Here is a 16,183-nt window from a genome sequence, read left to right on the forward strand (position 1 = left end):
TGTCCAGCGGTGATGGGGCAGGTGAGTGGGCAAAGCTGGCAGAGCCACAGGCCAGGCAGGGAAAATGCTGGCTGCTTCTGGCTTTGCCTCTGCAGTAAGAGGGAGCCCCAATCTCCCTTCCCTGCTCCCCATTCCCTGGTCCCACACCTGCTCAAACAACAGGAAGCCCATTGCCAGCAAGAGCACTTTGGAGCTGTTGGCAATTGGGACAGGATGGCCCCTCTTCCCCCAGTGGCCAAAGGGCCCCTCCACAGCCACACATCCCACCCTTTCCTCAGGGAAAGGACTTCCCAGCAGCCTGACCTTCATCCTGTGGGCATGTGCTGGATGCCAAAGCAGCAGGCAGCTCCTGCTTCCCAGCTACCCAGGTGGGCTGGGGATGCTCAACTACCCCCCTTCCAGGATGCTCCTGTGCCTGGTGGGAGTAGTCCTTAGCCCAGTCTTGTCATAAAACAAAACAAGCATCTAGAGAAACAGGGTTAGAAAGTGTTGCTAAGGCAGTCCAGTCCATTGGTGGATCTGCAGGGTGGTTGTATTTCCTATCAGGAAATGTGTCTGTGCGTTATGGTTTCTGGCATGGGAGCTGTGCATTGCAATGTGCAAATGATAATAAAAAGTGGTATTTTTGTCAGTCTTTGGGTTTTTTTTTAAATCTGTTGTGATTCAGCAAAAAAGCTGAGGTCCATAAATCAGCAGATATTCAGGTGCTGGGAGTGTCCTGTGGATTGGGCAACTGGAGCTTTCCATGTTGCAGGAGACCAAGTGTGGAGAGCTGCTTCAGCTGTGCTCAGCTGTGCCTCTCTCTGGTGCCTCCTCTGGAGACAGATAAGCTGGAGCTGTAAGGTCCTGGCTGGGCATCCTCACAAAACTCCCCTGAAAGGTCTCCTACCCTACCTCCACCAAAGGAATCTACACAGTTGGACAGCACACCTCTTATCCAGGTGCTCCTGGAAAAAAATACATGCGAAAAAAATCGTGTTTGGTCAGATTGCTCAATGGTTACCTGAGATCTCCTGGGTACGGCCTGGTACAGAGGCTGACCCCATATGGCTCCCATTCTGCAGAAATTTTGTACAAATAATCCCATCCTCAAACGGATCCTGCTGAAAGAGGGCATTTCTCAGAGTGCACTGTAACTCAGGCTCTGTGTGATGAGCTCCCACACAGCTGCCAGGGAAGCACAGAATGAGTTGCATGTGTAAGCACACAGTTCTGAGCCTGACTGGCCTCTACAGCCAGCTTCATTTTCCAGGCAAATGAGGGCAGCTGCACCTGGTGTCCATGTTTTTCAGATCCTCTCCAGCCCTCCTGCAGTGGGGTGGTCAGGCAGCTGCACTGTAGGAGCCCCTGCTCACTGCCATCCCTCCCTCAGCGTGCCATGGGCACCACACAGCCCCAGAGCACTCTGTAAATAGTCGGAAGTGATGAATGGGTTTCCCTTTCCTCTCCATGTGTGCTTTAGATTTTTGGCCGGATACAGAATGGGCTCAGGACACATCAAAACATGAGACTCACTCCCTGGCAGCCCTGGCTTTCACATGGGAACAGTTTGATTTGTGAAGCACTGTGAGGTTTGGTGTGTGAAGCTTATGGTGGTTTCCTGGGGAATGCTTTTCGTTTGCCAGGCAAAGAGCCTGCAGCCTGCTGGTGGCTGGCACAGCCTCCCAGGAATGCCGGGTGTGAGACCCTCACACTGGGGCTGGGTTGTAGCAAGGCCGTGCCGTGCTGTGGCCATTCCAGCGCTGTGCATGGGAAAGTACTCAGGGAAAGCCAGGCTTTCTCCCGCTTCCACTTCCCCTGCGACATGCTTACCATAACACGGAGGGTTTTCTCCTGGGGCAGTGGCCACCCTCCCATGTGAGCTGGGCAGCTTGCTGACACCCTGCCTGTGCTCCCACTCAGCCCCTCTCATCCTGGGCAGTGTCTCCACGACGGGCCAGTGCCGGACGAGCGCGGGGCCCGGGTGGGCCATGCCTCGCACCCCGGCCCGTGGCGGCGGGAGGCCGAGGTGCCGTGAGGTGTGCTCGGCCTCAGCCCCGCCGCACGCCGCTCCCCGGGGGACAGCCTGTGCAGGGCTGCTCCCGACGGCTCCTGGAGTCAGGGCCGTCTCCAAACAATGGGTGGAGAGCAGGAAACGCCGCATGGGAAACAGGATTTGGCTCCGCCGCCGCCGCCAGCCACGGCCCCTTGGCCCCTTTCCTTTCCCTGCTCCAGAGAGCCCTTCCCACAGCCAGCAGCCGCCGGGCTGCACCGAGGGGATGGGGATGCCGCTGCCCGGGAGGGCTGGGGCATGAGGCACTCTGAACCTCGGACAAAAAGCAGGGTTGGGACACCTCCTGCCTGGGCTAGGGGCTCAGCATGGCTCAGGGAACCCTGAGCGTGCAGCCCTAGCCCCTGGAGGGGTGGGCAGGTGCCTTTCCCTGGAAGAGCTGCCACCAGGCAGGGGACCCCGGTGGCCCCTTGGCCAGCAAGGCTTGCTCGCCAGCAGCTGGCTTGCCACGGAGCCAGCAGAAACGGGGGCATCTCTCTGTCTGTGCTCAGGCTATGCACCACAGGACAGCTGCCCTGGAAGTCAAGCAGCAACATGGAGAAGAGACGGGGGGCATGGGCAGGGAGCAGCGGTCCTGAGCTGCCGCTCACGTGGAGCTCCTAGGCAGCCACAGCCTCCAGCTCTGACCCCCATAGCCAGGAAATGCTGGGGATTTTCTGACCTCTGCCAGATTCGGAACAAGCTCCAAGGATATGGGACTCCAGGTTTATCTTCTACTTCTCTTCCCACATCTGGCAGGTAACTTGCCCCTTTTTGTCTGCCCCAAGTGAGCAGCCCCTGCCTCACGGTGGCTTGGTGGGACGAGGCAGCTGTGGAAACTCAGTGGCGCCATCGGAACAGGGTTGGGAGGGAGGAAACATCCCTTTGTGATCAGCCATTTGGAGCCTTTAGAGGCCCCTGGCTGCCTATCTCTGACATGGGAGGAGAGGCACCCCATGACCCCCATTCTGATGCATACGTGGCTCATGTTGGGGAGCTGATCCAGCTGGTGTCTCCAAAAGGAGAACGAACTGCCCACTGTGTCATCTCAGTGCATCTGCAACCCACCTTGCTTTGCCCTAGCTGTGCCTTCTGGGATGGGGGTGGCAAAAATGTCCTGGAAAGGGGGAGACATCTGGGTGACAGGATCTGGCCCTGAGACAGGGCTGGTGTGGCCATGCTCTTGCCCAGCGGTGACACACCCTTGTGCTCCCTCACCCCAGGGGCCATCCTGGACATCACCCTGATTGCCAACGTGCAGAGCCTGTCCCACTCCGACTTCTTCCTCTCCTGTGTCATGGGGGAGCGCGACGTGAGCTACCTGCAGATCGAGCGGGAGAACAAGATCGTGATGACCCATCCCAAAATGGGCTTCCAAAACTACCGCAACCGCAGCAACCAAGTCCAGGCCAGGGGCTTCTCCAAGGGCGACCCAGTGGGGATCCTCTACTGCCTGGGGCGCACCCCGACTGAGCAGGCCCAGGTGGTCTACGTGCACAACAGCCACAATGGTGAGTGGCTTTTGGGGGCAGCAGGAGCAGTCAGGGAACCTGCCTGCCCTGTGCTTCACAATCCCAGTACCAGCCAGGGTGGTATGTGGACAGTGGTGACCCATAAGCTAGGTTTGGGGTCCACCAGCACCGGTGGGGTGGAGGTGGAAGGGATATACAGCTGGAGGAGCATGGCCGAGCCGCATGGAGGAGCCATCTGGGTTTGTAATGGTGTCTGGGAGAAGGACAAGGTCCAAGAGGAAGTTGAGTGCCCTTGGAGGAGGTTGTAGGATCTAGAAATCATTAACCAGAGCAGGGGGCAGCCCTTTGGAGCTGTGCCAGCCCATGCCCCCAGTACAGGCTCAAGGGGAAGAGGTAGTGCTGGGGCAGATCTTTGGCAACCTCCCCAGGTGCTGGGCAAACACCATCCCAGGGTAGCACGTCACCACTCCAGCAGTGGGGCTTGCTGAGAGGCACTGCCATACTGCACTGTAGCCAAGAGCAGTGCTGGGCTCCTCTCCCACTCCTGTTTTGGGCCATAAGAATTGAAAGGGCATCCCTGGGCTGACCAGCAGCAGGGATACCACTTGGGGCAGCACTCTTCCACACTGTCCCTCTGACCTCCCCTCCCTGTGCTTGAGACTTTGCAAAACTTGAAATTTTCTATGATGTTTGCCTCAGGGTGCTTTCTGGCTGTTTTTCAGAAAGTCTAGCTAAAATATTTAACCTTTTGCTGAGAATAAGAGGAGGGAATACAAGTTTCCCTGCCTGTGTTAAGACACAGCTTCAGCAAGGAGATCGAGTGTCTCCAAGCTGGTGCACAGAGGCTGCTGGTAGGGCCCAAGCATCCCCCAGGGAGCAGCGCTCAGCTTTTGTCCATGTCAAGAGATTCAAGCTGAAAAATGGCAGTGGTCCAATCGGAAACAGAGACGGATGGTCTGAGCAAGCAGGGTGGCACTGAGGAATGGAGCAGAGCCGAATGGAGACAGTGTGGGAGACATGATCAGCAGCATGGGGTGAGGAGCACAGAGGGATTGCTGCACTCCCAGATGTCCTTGTTTGTTTTTAGTGTCCCACAAAGCAAGGCGGGTTCTTTGTGGGGGGGTTGGGTTTTCTATGGTGTAAATTTTAGAAACATTCTAAGCTCCTAATCAAATTTTAATAGAAGAAAAGGGGCAGTTGTGAGGTGCCCCCCGCCAAGGGAGGCAAAGATTTAGTTTCAGATAAGCATTGTTAAAGTGAGAGGTTGTCTTTAAAGCCCGGGAAGTGTGAATTCCATTGCTCTGCCTCAGGGGATGAGCCCTGTGAGCCCGGGAAGAGCTGCTCCACCCCGGACCCCTCGTGGGGTGGCAGCCCGGGTGTTTGATTTGGTTTGAGCCCATGCAGTTTCTCCCTTGCTATGTCCCTATTAGTCCCTGACCTTAAACTCCACCCTGGTTCTGTCCCACAAAACCCATCACCCTGCCTCTGTTCGGGGCTCTCTGTCTCTGAATCTAAGCTGAGTTTGTTCCTGTGCTGAATAAATGGTTTCCTGACCATGTCAGTCACTGGTAACTGTAGCCTCCCTGGACATGATCCTGCAGCCTCTGAATGCTACACTTGTTTATAGATCGTGGATGGAGGTCACGGCTCTAAGGCTCCATCCTTGGGACAGTGTTTCCCTTAGTGGGGTGTACTCAGTCAGTCCCACTCCTGGGTCCACTTAGCCAGGCCAAAATAGTGTTTTGGAGGAGCTAGTCAGTGCATGGGTTCAAGCCCCTGTGGGAGTTACAAGTGCCAAAAAGGTGTCTCTTTCACAAGTTCTAAAGAAGCTGCTATTGCTCTGTTTGGAGGAGAAGTTAAGACAAATAAAGGAATTAGTAAGCAAAAAATTTGCATGTTTGCAGGAGGGCTGGATACAGAACCCGCTGAAGGGACTTGGTGTATCATCTCATCTCTCCTGTTTAGCCTGAGAACACACCAAAGCAGGCCAGGGCAACGAAACAGTGGGTGGGGAATGCTGTTAGAGGAAAGCTGGCAGCTCCCAAAAGGTCATGCATGGAGAAGAACTTAGGAGGTTTGATAAATTTTGGAAGCATTGCTAAAAAAACAAAGTAAAGCAAACCAAAATGATCCTGAGAAGCAATTTCAGCTACACTTTCCAGAGCAGGAAGACACCCAGAAAAACAACTACAGAAAACCAACATTTTTAAGATTTTTTGTATCTGTGTGCACAACAGAAAAGCTGGGAAAATTTTCTGGGGGGTCTGTCTAAAATGCCACTGTTGATAGCAGGAGACAGGCAATGAATAGCAGAACAGAGCAGCAAGACATTGCCAGGCTGGGTGTGCAGTGAGCAAGGTTGTGTTGGGCCCTTGGGAACCCAGACTTTCCAAAAAATTCTGGGTAGGGAGTTACAGGCCTGAAAACTCAAGTCAGGACCTGGCAAATTATCAGAAACTGTAATAAAGAGCAGGACATGTGGTTGTTTGGTCCCTGAGAAAGAGGTAGCTGAGTTTGCAGTGGTAGGGTCTCTGGGGTGGCAGCAGTGGAAGACCAAATTTGATACTATCTACTCAGATTCCTGGAGAAAACTGGGAAAACTCCCTTTCAAAGTTTCTTTGAGATAAACTTTGCACCCAGGGGGTAGCAGGAGAGATCTTTGCATGGGTAAATAACTGTCTAAAAGAAGGGAGAGTAAGAATAGAAGTGGTCTGTCACTGTTGGTCATGAAATGGTTCACACAAACGCAGCTCGAGGTGTGGTGAAAGAATAATTCTCGTTTATTTGTTCTGTCAGCATTTATCAGTTTCTGACCACGACCAGGGATTGGATAGTCAGGTGAACACCTTCCCGACCACACTGGCCATGAGAGACATCCATCAAAAGGCATATCTTTAATGGAATGTATAAACACCTATGTTTATAGTTACTCTCCTGGGAAAGTGGCTAGAACTTGTAAAAAACAATATTGAAGGCCTGATTCTCAGGGAGACAGCAGTCCTTGTCACATGAGGGAGTTCTCACTGGCATGGCATGAGATCTTTGCATAGAGCTGGGTCACCAACTGTGGGTGCAAAGAGCTGAACAAGCAGCTGTGCTGGCTGCTGTCCCCGAGCTGCCTGGGGAAATAATGATTGAACTATGGAGTGACAGAGAGACAGGGGAGAGATGCAGCCAGGGAGGGCTGCAGTGATGGAGTGACTCGGTGTGCGCAATAGTCGTGCCCGTGGTAAATCAGTGTGTGCAAATGCAAAGTGTTTTGTTTGGGGATCCCCAGGGAACTGTCGCCATTTATTCCAGGGAGTGAGGTGGAGTGAAAAAAGAGTGAGGGCCATATCTGTGAGTCCACCACTCCACTGGAGGCTTCAAAGTCCATGGGAGAAAGTTCCCAACTAGACGGATAGGTGGGGAGGCAATTCTGAGAAACTACTGCCAAGTGTGACCTGCAGTGCCCTTCCCTGGGCGTCTGCGGCGTGTGCTGCTTCCTCCTGGTCCTTGGCCTCAGAGGAGCACGATACAGGGCTGGATGTGTTTTAGCTCCAGCCCGGCGTGGCTCCTTTTAGTGTGTGCAAGCTGGAGTACTGCCAGGCTCCAAAAGCCAGCAGCCGCCTGTGTCCTCCTTTGTGTCTGTCCTGGCACGCCCAGGGCTTGGTTTCCCAGGCCTTAAGGTATTTATAGCCCTGTGTGTGCTCCGGCTGGGGTCTGACTGACTCACATTAATACTCTGGGAGTTCATTACTGCTGCACGCCCCAGCACCTGGGGAATAGGGAAAACAGCCATGACGGGGCTGCTGGTCCTCGGGGCTGGAGTGCATCCTCCTGCACACTTAATTCCCCTCAGCTGCCCTGCTTTCCCTGCCTGCAGCATTCCACACCTCACCAGCAGGAGGGGTGCACCACACACATTTGTCCCAGATGTCTCCTCCCCAGATTGCTGCCAGCAGCATCCTGTGCAAGTGGTGGGCTGGTCAGAGGGCAGGGTGCCAAATCTCATTCCTTGGTGTCTGCCTGAAGGGGCTGAAAGGGAGCCCTGTCCCTGCAGAAGCTTTGGGGGCCGTGGGTCCAACATGGAGCAAACAGGGAAATGTGTCATAACATTCCAGAAGAAACATGTGGTGGGTGCTGGGCTGTGCCAGGGTGCATCCTGGTGTGACTGGTCTGAGGGTGTCAGCACTGCCCTCGGGTGTGAGTGCCCTTGGGGGTGACTGCTGTGCAACTTGTGCCTCCTCCTCCTCTGCAGCCCACCTCTTCCCGGTGAAGGCCACACAGTCTGTGAATGTTGCCGAGGTGGCCACCTTCTCTGCCAGAATCCTCAAGAGGAAGGAGACAGATGTTATGTGGAAAAGAAATGGCAAGTGGTTCCAAGAGCAGACACAAGGCTGGAGCTGCTCCCAGCTGGTGCCTGGCGCTGGCCTGGGTGCACGGGAGGTCACAGATAACCCTCTGTCCCCTCACAGGCACCTACTACCAGACCACAGACCGCGGTGAGGTGCAGGATGACCACGTCGTCCTGACGCTCCCCAATGTCAGTGTCAGCGAAAACGGCGTCTACAGTGCCACGTTCATGGGGGACAGCCCTTTGTGGAGTGCCTTCTACCGCCTCATCGTGAGAGGTGAGCAGGGCCCTGGCTGCCTGGGGACTGGGGACAGGCGTACCCTTGCCCTGCAGCAGGTGGCACTCTGGCTCCCTCTGCTCTCTCTGCAGCCTGCCCTGCGAAGAAATGGGGACCATCCTGTGAGAAGGACTGTCCCGACTGTCTGAACGGTGGCATCTGCCATGACCATGTTGGTGAATGCATCTGCCCTCCAGGGTTCATGGGCACCCGCTGTGAGAGAGGTGGGTTCCACCTGCCCTGCACTGGGTGCTGTGCCCAGGGCACATGTGAGGGCTCTCTTTCACCCCTAGACCTGAGCACTGTGTCTAGAAACACCATGTTCATCTCCAGCACTTCCCCACCCTCAGTGCCCTCTGTTTTTGGGCCAGGGCTGGAGCACCCACATGGGTCCCATGTCTCCTTGATGAGGCTTGGGGCCCAGAGCCAGCTCTGTGCCATGCACAAGCAGTAAATGCATGGATGAATGGTGGGTGAGGGCAGACCATGCTTCTTTTTCCAGCCTGCCAGGAAGGCCAGTTTGGCCGCAACTGCCAAGAGACGTGCCAGAGAGCCCAGGGCTGCCGGGGACTGAGCTTCTGCCTGCTTGACCCCTACGGCTGCTCTTGTGCCTCAGGCTGGAGTGGCTCCCGCTGTGACCAAGGTACAGGGACATGGGTGTCCATCAGCTCTCCCACCCAGCCTGGGATTCTTCCAGGGCCTGGCTGCTCTCCAGCAGCACCTCTGCAAACCTCTCCGCATCTGAGGGTTGGCACAGGCTGAGCAGTACTGCTGCCTGCATCAGCTGCTTGCTCTCTCTGTGATCCTGTGCCATGGCCAGGGGTAGCAATGAGCTCTTCTCTTCCCACAGCCTGTCCCTCAGGATTCTATGGCCCTGACTGTGCCCTGCAGTGCACTTGCCAAAATGGAGGCAGCTGTAACCGCTTCAGTGGCTGTGTCTGCCCTGCAGGCTGGCATGGGCAGCACTGTGAGAAGTCAGGTGAGACTGGCACAGGTCTGTCATATGTTTCCATCCCAACCATCAAGACGCTGACTCCTTCCTCACTAGTGACTGGGGGGGCCATTGGCTATTGGTCTCACCAGCTGGTTCAGCAGGACCCTGGCCTGCAGAAGTAGCCTCCAAGTTTGTGGAAACCAGGACATTGCAAGGGCAACATCTGGTCTGCCATCCCAGCATTATCTGTGCTGAGAGTGTTTCTGAGCCCAGCATGTGGGGTGGGGATCGGGGCTGGACCACAGCATCCATCACCTTTCCCTTGGCACCATCTGGGTCCAAGAAAAGGTGCCAGGCTTTTTTGTGCCTAGGGAGGAGCAGGGCCAGCCCTAATGTTGATTTCTGTGTACCAGACCGGTTCCCCCAGATCATCCAACTGGCCTCAGAGTTGGAGTTCAACCTGGGCTCAGAGCCCATCATCAGCTGCGTGGCCATTGGCAACCCACTGCCCACCAGGGACAGCGTGGAGCTGCGCAAGGCTGATGGCACTGTGCTCAAGGTACTGCCCCGTGCCCTTGCCCCACCACCCTCTCCATGTTGACAGCTCCCTCAAGAGTACATGGGGCTGCTGGGCAGCTTCAGACTGATGGGGGGCTGAGCCAGGGGCTCACAGCACCCTCTGTGCCTCAGGTCATCAAAACCATCATCGAGCCGAAGCAGATCACCTGTGAGTTTGAGGTGCGGCACCTGACCAAGGCGGACACGGGGCTCTGGGAGTGCCGGGTCTCCACAACCGGGGGTCAGGACAGCCGGAAAGTCAAGGTCAATATCCGAGGTGAGGGAAGTGTGCTGGCATGAGCTGGACAAGCCAGGGTTGCTGAGGGAGGTAGCCAGCGTGGTGTGGCAATACCATGCCTGTGCCAGACTGGGTGCCTCCCATCGTGGGCTGCAGTGCCAGCAGACAGGTTTGGGTGATTATGGAAGACTCTCCTGACAAAGGTGGAAGGAGCCAAGACGTGGCAGATGTATCCACACTCTGTTTCTTGTTGCTCCCAGTTCCACCAGTGTCATTCCCTTCTTCCCCCCAAGTGCCACCAGTGCCCTTGAGCGCCCCCCGGCTTTTGGCCAAGCAGAGTCGCCAGCTTGTGGTGTCACCTGTGGACAGCTTCTCTGGTGATGGACCCATCACCTCCATCAAGCTCTTCTACAAGCCCAAGGATGACAATTCAGCATGGTCATCCATTGTGGGTATGTGTCTGCAGGGCTGGGGGACACAGATAGAACCTGTGTGGGAGGGTGAGGTCTGAGGTGGCCAGATGTCTCAATACCAGGCTCCCCATGGTGATGCTGAGGAGGATGCTGTTGGCAGGGCAGACTCTAGATGATGGGTATGGTTTTGACATGTTCTCTTGGCCAACAGTCGACAACAGCGAGAACATCACCCTCATGAACCTCCGGCCAGTGACCGCCTACATCGTCAAGGTGCAGCTGAGCCGGCCAGGGGCTGGAGGGGAGGGCAGCAAGGGTCCCGAAGCCATCATGGTGACTGATTGCCTTGGTGAGCCTCCATCTCCCTGACCCTGCACAGCACAGAGCCTGCAAAGTCTCACAGCTGATGCACTGTGAGGTTTTGCTGCCTTTTTGTTTGCAGAGCCCACAGTCAAGCCTGTGATTGAAGGCTGGTCCATAGAAGAGAAAAACATACTTCATGTTAACTGGAAGTTGCCAAGCAACCATGAGCCAGCACATGGGTTCATTGTCCATCTCTTCGACTCTGCAAGGCGGCTGGTCTCTGAGAAAAACATCACGTCCATCTCTGTGCTCTCTGCCCGCATCGGGGACTTGGAGTTTAACAAGGAGTACAGGCTGGAGGTTCTGGTGTACCACTGCACCAGCCTGGGGCCGCCCTCTGACCCCTATAAGGTCGTGATCAACAGCAAAGGTGGGTCCAGAGCAATGCAGGGAACTATAACAGGGAATTACAATGATAAATCAGTTATAGTTGTAACAGCAACCATCCCCAGATCTGGCAGCTCCTTATCCCATCTCTGATAGAACATGAACAGCTGTTTGGGGAAAATGGACCCTCCTTTCCTCAGTAGATCCTGCAGCCTCCACCACCAAAGAGCTGAGAAACATCCTAAGCTGAACATGACATTCAGGTCACAAATAGATCTGGTCTCTGTACCCTTGCCCAAACCCTGATGGACCTGTCTATACTTGCAGTCTTTACAATACCCTGTAGCAATAAGTTCCTCAATATAATTATACTCTGCATGAAAAAAATATTTCCCTTTGGTGTGCTTTAACCCTGCTGCCAGGTAATTTTGCTGGGTGGTCACTGGGGCCTAGGGAGCCCTACAGTCCCACTTGTGGGCACACACATACATGCAGCCCCTGAAGTGGGTGGAAGACCATGGGGAGGTAGAACACCTGCCTAACCAAGCTTTCTGGCAACCAAGGGGAAAGGTATGTGCAAGGCCTTTGGGGAGGCTTCACACCATACAGTACGTGTTGAGAGGACTGGGAGGCATCAGGCTTGAGGGATGAGAGGTTTCCTCCACTCTCCTCTGCTTGCAAGAGCTTTGTATGACTTGGGAATTTGGGGTTAGGGATGTGGGCAGGCTGGATAGGGCCCAAAGGAGGTGGTGGGAGCACAGTATGTGAGGGAGGCCTGAAGAAATAAAATGTCACAAGAGCTAGTCAATACACAGGCATCTAGACCTCAGGCTGGAACATTTGGGGATAGAGTCCTGCTTCATTGTGGTACATGGAGAGCACCTCCACCTCCTCCAAACAGGGCCCAGGGGTCCCTGAAGATCCCTCAAAGCTGACCTGGCTCTGGTTGTCATTACCATCCACAGGGTCCAATCCTAGCAGCAGCATTGAGCCCTGCAGCACGAGGAGCCCTGTTCTGGGACTAACACTCTCCTCTCTTGGTCCTAGGGCCCTCCTCCCCGCAGCTGCTCTCGGCAGAGCCCGTGTCCGACACTGCCGTCAGGCTCTCCTGGCAGGTGCCTGAGTACCCCAACGGGGGCATCACCAAGTACATTGTGGAGCTGCAGCAGGTGGGGGGCACCAGTGAACCCCAATGGATTGACACCGACAGCGGCGCTGAGACCACCAAGATCGTTGGGGGCCTCAACGCCAGCACCAGCTACCAGTTTCGTGTCCGTGCCAACTCCCATGTTCCAGGGGAATGGAGCCAGCCCGTGAAAGCCAAGACCCTTGGGGACGGTGAGAGGGGTGTCCCAGCAGGCAGGGGGCTCATAGCTCTGCTGCAGCTTGGGCTCAGATTCTGGGTCAGAAAAGAGTGGTTGGGGTGCCTGTGGTAACCTCTGAACATGGCTCCGAAGCAGTAGCCCAAGACCAAAACTCTTTGTGTCCTAAGAATACCTGTTCCTCTTAGTCCTACAGGGGCAGCAGTGGCATGATGACATCATGGCACCTACAGAGTGACTCTGCCTTGGGCAGTGGGGGATGTGAATCAAGGGGCTAGGGGAGCAGAGCAGAGCCAGCATGAGAAGAGATCATGGCTTGACCCAAAGCTGGTTGGAGTTCCAGAAACCAGTTGTTCAGTGCCAGGAGCTGGGCTGTGACACTTTCTCCTCTGTGCCACTGTGGCACCAGGAGCTCAGGATGTCGTTATGGTATCTTCATTGGGGGTCTGGGTGCTGGGAGAGGGCTGCTGTCATCATTGTTGGCCACTAGTACAGTCCAAGCGGGGCTTGACCATCGACCACAACCCTCCATCCCTCCTTTTGGCAGGAGCACTGAGTGTGCCGCCCAGCCTGGGCAGCCAGAGCACTGAGCAGGCGGGAACAGACCAGCAGCTGCTCTTGGCCATTGTTGGCTCTGTGTCCGTCACTTGCTTCACCATCCTCTTTGCTCTCCTGGCACTTTTCCTCATCAAGAAGAATTTTTTCCACCGGCGCCGCACCTTTACGTACCAGTCTGGCTCGGTGAGTGCCGCCTGCCCCACCAGGACCGTGTCCCCTGCTCCCCACATCCCAGCCCGATCCAGGTCACGTTCCATAGCCTCCAGCCCGGATGCAGCCAGACCTCACTTCCACACGGAGAGGGTGCGGAGCCCGCCCTTGCCCATGACTCCTGTCCTGCTGGGACTGCCGCGTGGGCAGAGGTGCCTGGTGCCCCTAACCTCACCCGCTTCCATCTGCCAGGGGGAAGAGACCATCCTACAGTTCAACTCAGGGACCCTGACCCTGACACGCCGGCCCAAGCCACAGCCTGAGCCCCTCAGCTACCCCATCCTGGAGTGGGAGGACATCAAGTTTGAGGACATGATTGGGGAGGGCAACTTTGGGCAGGTAATCAGGGCCATGATCAAAAAGGATGGCCTGAAAATGAATGCAGCCATCAAGATGCTGAAAGGTGAGTGCTGAAAGGGGAGGCAGGCAGGGTGGGCTGAGCGCTGCAGCTGTGTCCTGGGCCATGCTTGCACTGGGAAGCGAGTCATTTGCAGAGAAGCAGAGGACAGGCCCCTGTTGTAGGCCTGAGGTGTTCATCCCTCCTTTGCTTCCAGAGTTTGCTTCAGAGAATGACCATCGGGACTTTGCCGGGGAGCTGGAGGTGCTGTGCAAACTGGGCCATCACCCCAACATCATCAACTTGCTGGGTGCCTGTGAGAACAAGGGTGAGGGCTGTCCCATTCTACCCCGGCCCCACAACCTCTGCCCAGCTGTCTATTCCTTTTTGCCGGGGAGAGCCCCAGCAGCCCAACCTCCTCCTGCCCCCCAGGCTACCTGTACATCGCCATTGAGTATGCTCCATATGGAAACCTCCTCGACTTCCTCCGCAAAAGTCGAGTCTTGGAGACAGACCCAGCCTTTGCCAAGGAGCACGGCACTGCCTCCACCCTCACATCCCAGCAGCTCCTCCAGTTTGCTTCAGATGTGGCCAAGGGGATGCAGTACCTGAGTGAGAAGCAGGTACATCCCAGCAAGCCCCTCAGATCACCCTTTCCCTGAGGCCTGGGGGTTCCCCCATCAAGGCATGAGGTCCCTGGGGCCAGCAGGAGGGAGCATGTAGCTCCTGCTAACTGCTCTTGCCTTTCAGTTCATTCACAGGGACCTGGCAGCAAGAAACATTCTGGTGGGAGAAAACCTGGCCTCCAAAATTGCTGACTTTGGCCTCTCCAGAGGGGAGGAGGTCTATGTGAAGAAAACAATGGTGAGCCAGGAGTGAAACATCTCCATGGGGCCTGCACCAGTGTGGTGGGTAGGATGCCCACCATCAGTGTGACCAACCCACCATGGCAGGACTGACTGGATCACAGCTGTCTTCCACCCAGGGGCTGTCCCACAGCCCTGATGGTTGCTCTCTCTTTCCCCAGGGCCGTTTGCCAGTTCGCTGGATGGCCATCGAGTCCCTCAACTACAGCGTGTACACCACCAAGAGCGATGTGTAAGTGCTGCAGGAGGGGGCACCAGGCCAGGGCATGGCTGTGGCCGCCTCCACCCCTGTCTGGCGCAGTCAGAGAGGCGATGCTATTGCTCTGGCTGCTGCAAGGGCGGGAGGTGATGCTGGTGCATCTCCCTGAGGTGCTGCTGTCTCAGCCCAAGCCCTGGTTGCACGTTCCACCCTGGGCTTTGCCCTGTTCCCATCAGCGGGGCACAGCTGCGCACTCTGTCACAGCCTCGGCTCCTCCCTTTCCAGGTGGTCATTCGGTGTCCTGCTCTGGGAGATTGTCAGCTTGGGTAAGGCTCTGCTCTGTCCCCTGCCTTCACTCAGATCCCTGTAGGTCTGGTTATCCTGCAGACCCAGGGGAACACCCTAGGGACTGTCACCTCCTCAGCCCGTGTGCTTCTGGCTGTAGGGGGGACACCATACTGCGGGATGACGTGTGCTGAGCTCTACGAGAAGCTGCCCCAGGGATACCGCATGGAGAAGCCGCGCAACTGCGACGACGAGGTGTAAGTGGACAGAGCCTTGGCTGACGGTGGCAACCCACAGGGCTCGCACCAACTTTCAATAGCTTCTGCCTGGTTGTCTCTGCATTGTGGCTGAGGGATGGGCTGGGGTCCCACACCCAAACACCTTTCCTGGGCTTTAGTTTCCTGCCTGCTTCCCCCATCTCTCACAAAGAGCTTTTCTGTCCCCTCTCCTGCGCGCACTGAGCCGCCCACGACTCTCCGCCCCCAGGTACGAGCTGATGAGGCAGTGCTGGCGCGACCGCCCCTACGAGCGCCCTCCCTTCGCCCAGATCTCCATGCAGCTCATCCGCATGCTGGAGGCCAGGAAGGTGAGTGCTAGCGGCTCAGGAGGAGGGATGCCCGCAGGGCACGGGGCTTTTCCACATGCTGGAGCATCCCTAGGGCCCAAGGACCGGACGGCCAGCAGCAGAACCATGTGTGAGGGTTAACCCCACTGTCACTTTTAGGGTGTGAGGAGACAATGGGGCACAGTGCCCACGAGCAGGCTAGTGGGGAAGGGAGGTAGATGTGGGTATGTTCACAGCTGGCTCCTAACTGGGATTCCCCCACAGGCCTACGTGAACATGGCCCTGTTTGAGAACTTCACCTACGCGGGGATCGATGCCACTGCCGAGGAGGCGTGAGGCTGCGCTGGCACCGCTCAGAGGGGCAACGCTGGCCCCAGCCTGCTGGAACAGTGCTGTGGGGACAAGGGGCTGCTCGTCCCACTCCAGGGCCAAGCAGCCAAATGGCAGTGCCCCTTCCCAAGAGCGCCTTCCCTGCAGCAAGACTGTGCTATCCCTTCCCTGTCATGGTGCCAGCCACTAACAGCCCCACACTGCTGGGGGCATGCTGGGATGGCCCCCAAAGACAACAGTGGCAACAGGGTGCTGGCAGCAGAGCAGGCAGGAGAGGGCCTCCCTCAGGAACCAGGGTACTGCCTAAGCCCACAGACACAAATGCTCAAGCTTTGGGGCAAGAGGAGGAAGCAGCAACACAGCAGCTGGCCACCCTGCAACTCTCAGCGTGCTCTGGGCCTGAGGTGGTGCCAGGGGTTGTGAGCAGCACTGCTGGCATGGGATGGGGCCACCCTGGCAGGTGCAAAGGGACAGTGTTGACTGCGCACAGCCTCCAGCTCTGCAGTGGCCCTTCAGAGGTGTCAGCTCTGCCTTACAGACAATAAAGATCATGCAACAGCTGTG

General features: G+C 56.3%; 1 protein-coding gene across 2 annotated transcripts; it reads left to right on the forward strand.

The window, feature by feature from the left end:
- Positions 1-2,202: 2,202 nt before the first annotated feature.
- On the forward strand, positions 2,203-16,177 carry TIE1 (tyrosine kinase with immunoglobulin like and EGF like domains 1). 2 transcript variants are annotated; one of them, XM_014250817.2, is made up of 23 exons: positions 2,203-2,788; positions 3,253-3,540; positions 7,742-7,852; positions 7,959-8,114; positions 8,207-8,338; positions 8,617-8,757; positions 8,965-9,093; positions 9,462-9,607; positions 9,739-9,883; positions 10,138-10,296; positions 10,469-10,606; positions 10,700-10,990; positions 11,995-12,285; positions 12,817-13,130; positions 13,230-13,440; positions 13,592-13,702; positions 13,807-13,997; positions 14,125-14,238; positions 14,402-14,472; positions 14,725-14,765; positions 14,885-14,981; positions 15,211-15,310; positions 15,554-16,177. In XM_014250817.2, the coding sequence occupies exons 1-23, from the start codon at positions 2,743-2,745 to the stop codon at positions 15,623-15,625; spliced, it is 3,495 nt and encodes a 1,164-aa protein (XP_014106292.1). In that variant the 5' UTR covers positions 2,203-2,742; the 3' UTR covers positions 15,626-16,177. The 2 variants fall into 2 exon arrangements, with proteins under 2 accessions (XP_014106292.1, XP_014106293.1); XM_014250818.2 differs by having other exon boundaries at positions 12,817-13,010.
- The last annotated feature ends 6 nt before the right edge of the window (positions 16,178-16,183 follow it).

This window comes from Pseudopodoces humilis, chromosome 10 (assembly GCF_049639895.1).
Source record: "Pseudopodoces humilis isolate 2021_Gansu_Grassland_sample_001 chromosome 10, ASM4963989v1, whole genome shotgun sequence".
NCBI classification, from domain to species: Eukaryota; Metazoa; Chordata; class Aves; order Passeriformes; family Paridae; genus Pseudopodoces; species Pseudopodoces humilis.

Bases quoted from the DNA above. Each gene is read 5' to 3' on its own strand.
- TIE1 (XM_014250817.2), top strand. From the start codon at position 2,743: ATGGGACTCCAGGTTTATCTTCTACTTCTCTTCCCACATCTGGCAG. The intron at 8,339-8,616 runs GTGGGTTCCACC...TTCTTTTTCCAG, and splicing joins GGGCACCCGCTGTGAGAGAG to CCTGCCAGGAAGGCCAGTTT. The intron at 14,982-15,210 runs GTAAGTGGACAG...CTCCGCCCCCAG, and splicing joins CGCAACTGCGACGACGAGGT to GTACGAGCTGATGAGGCAGT.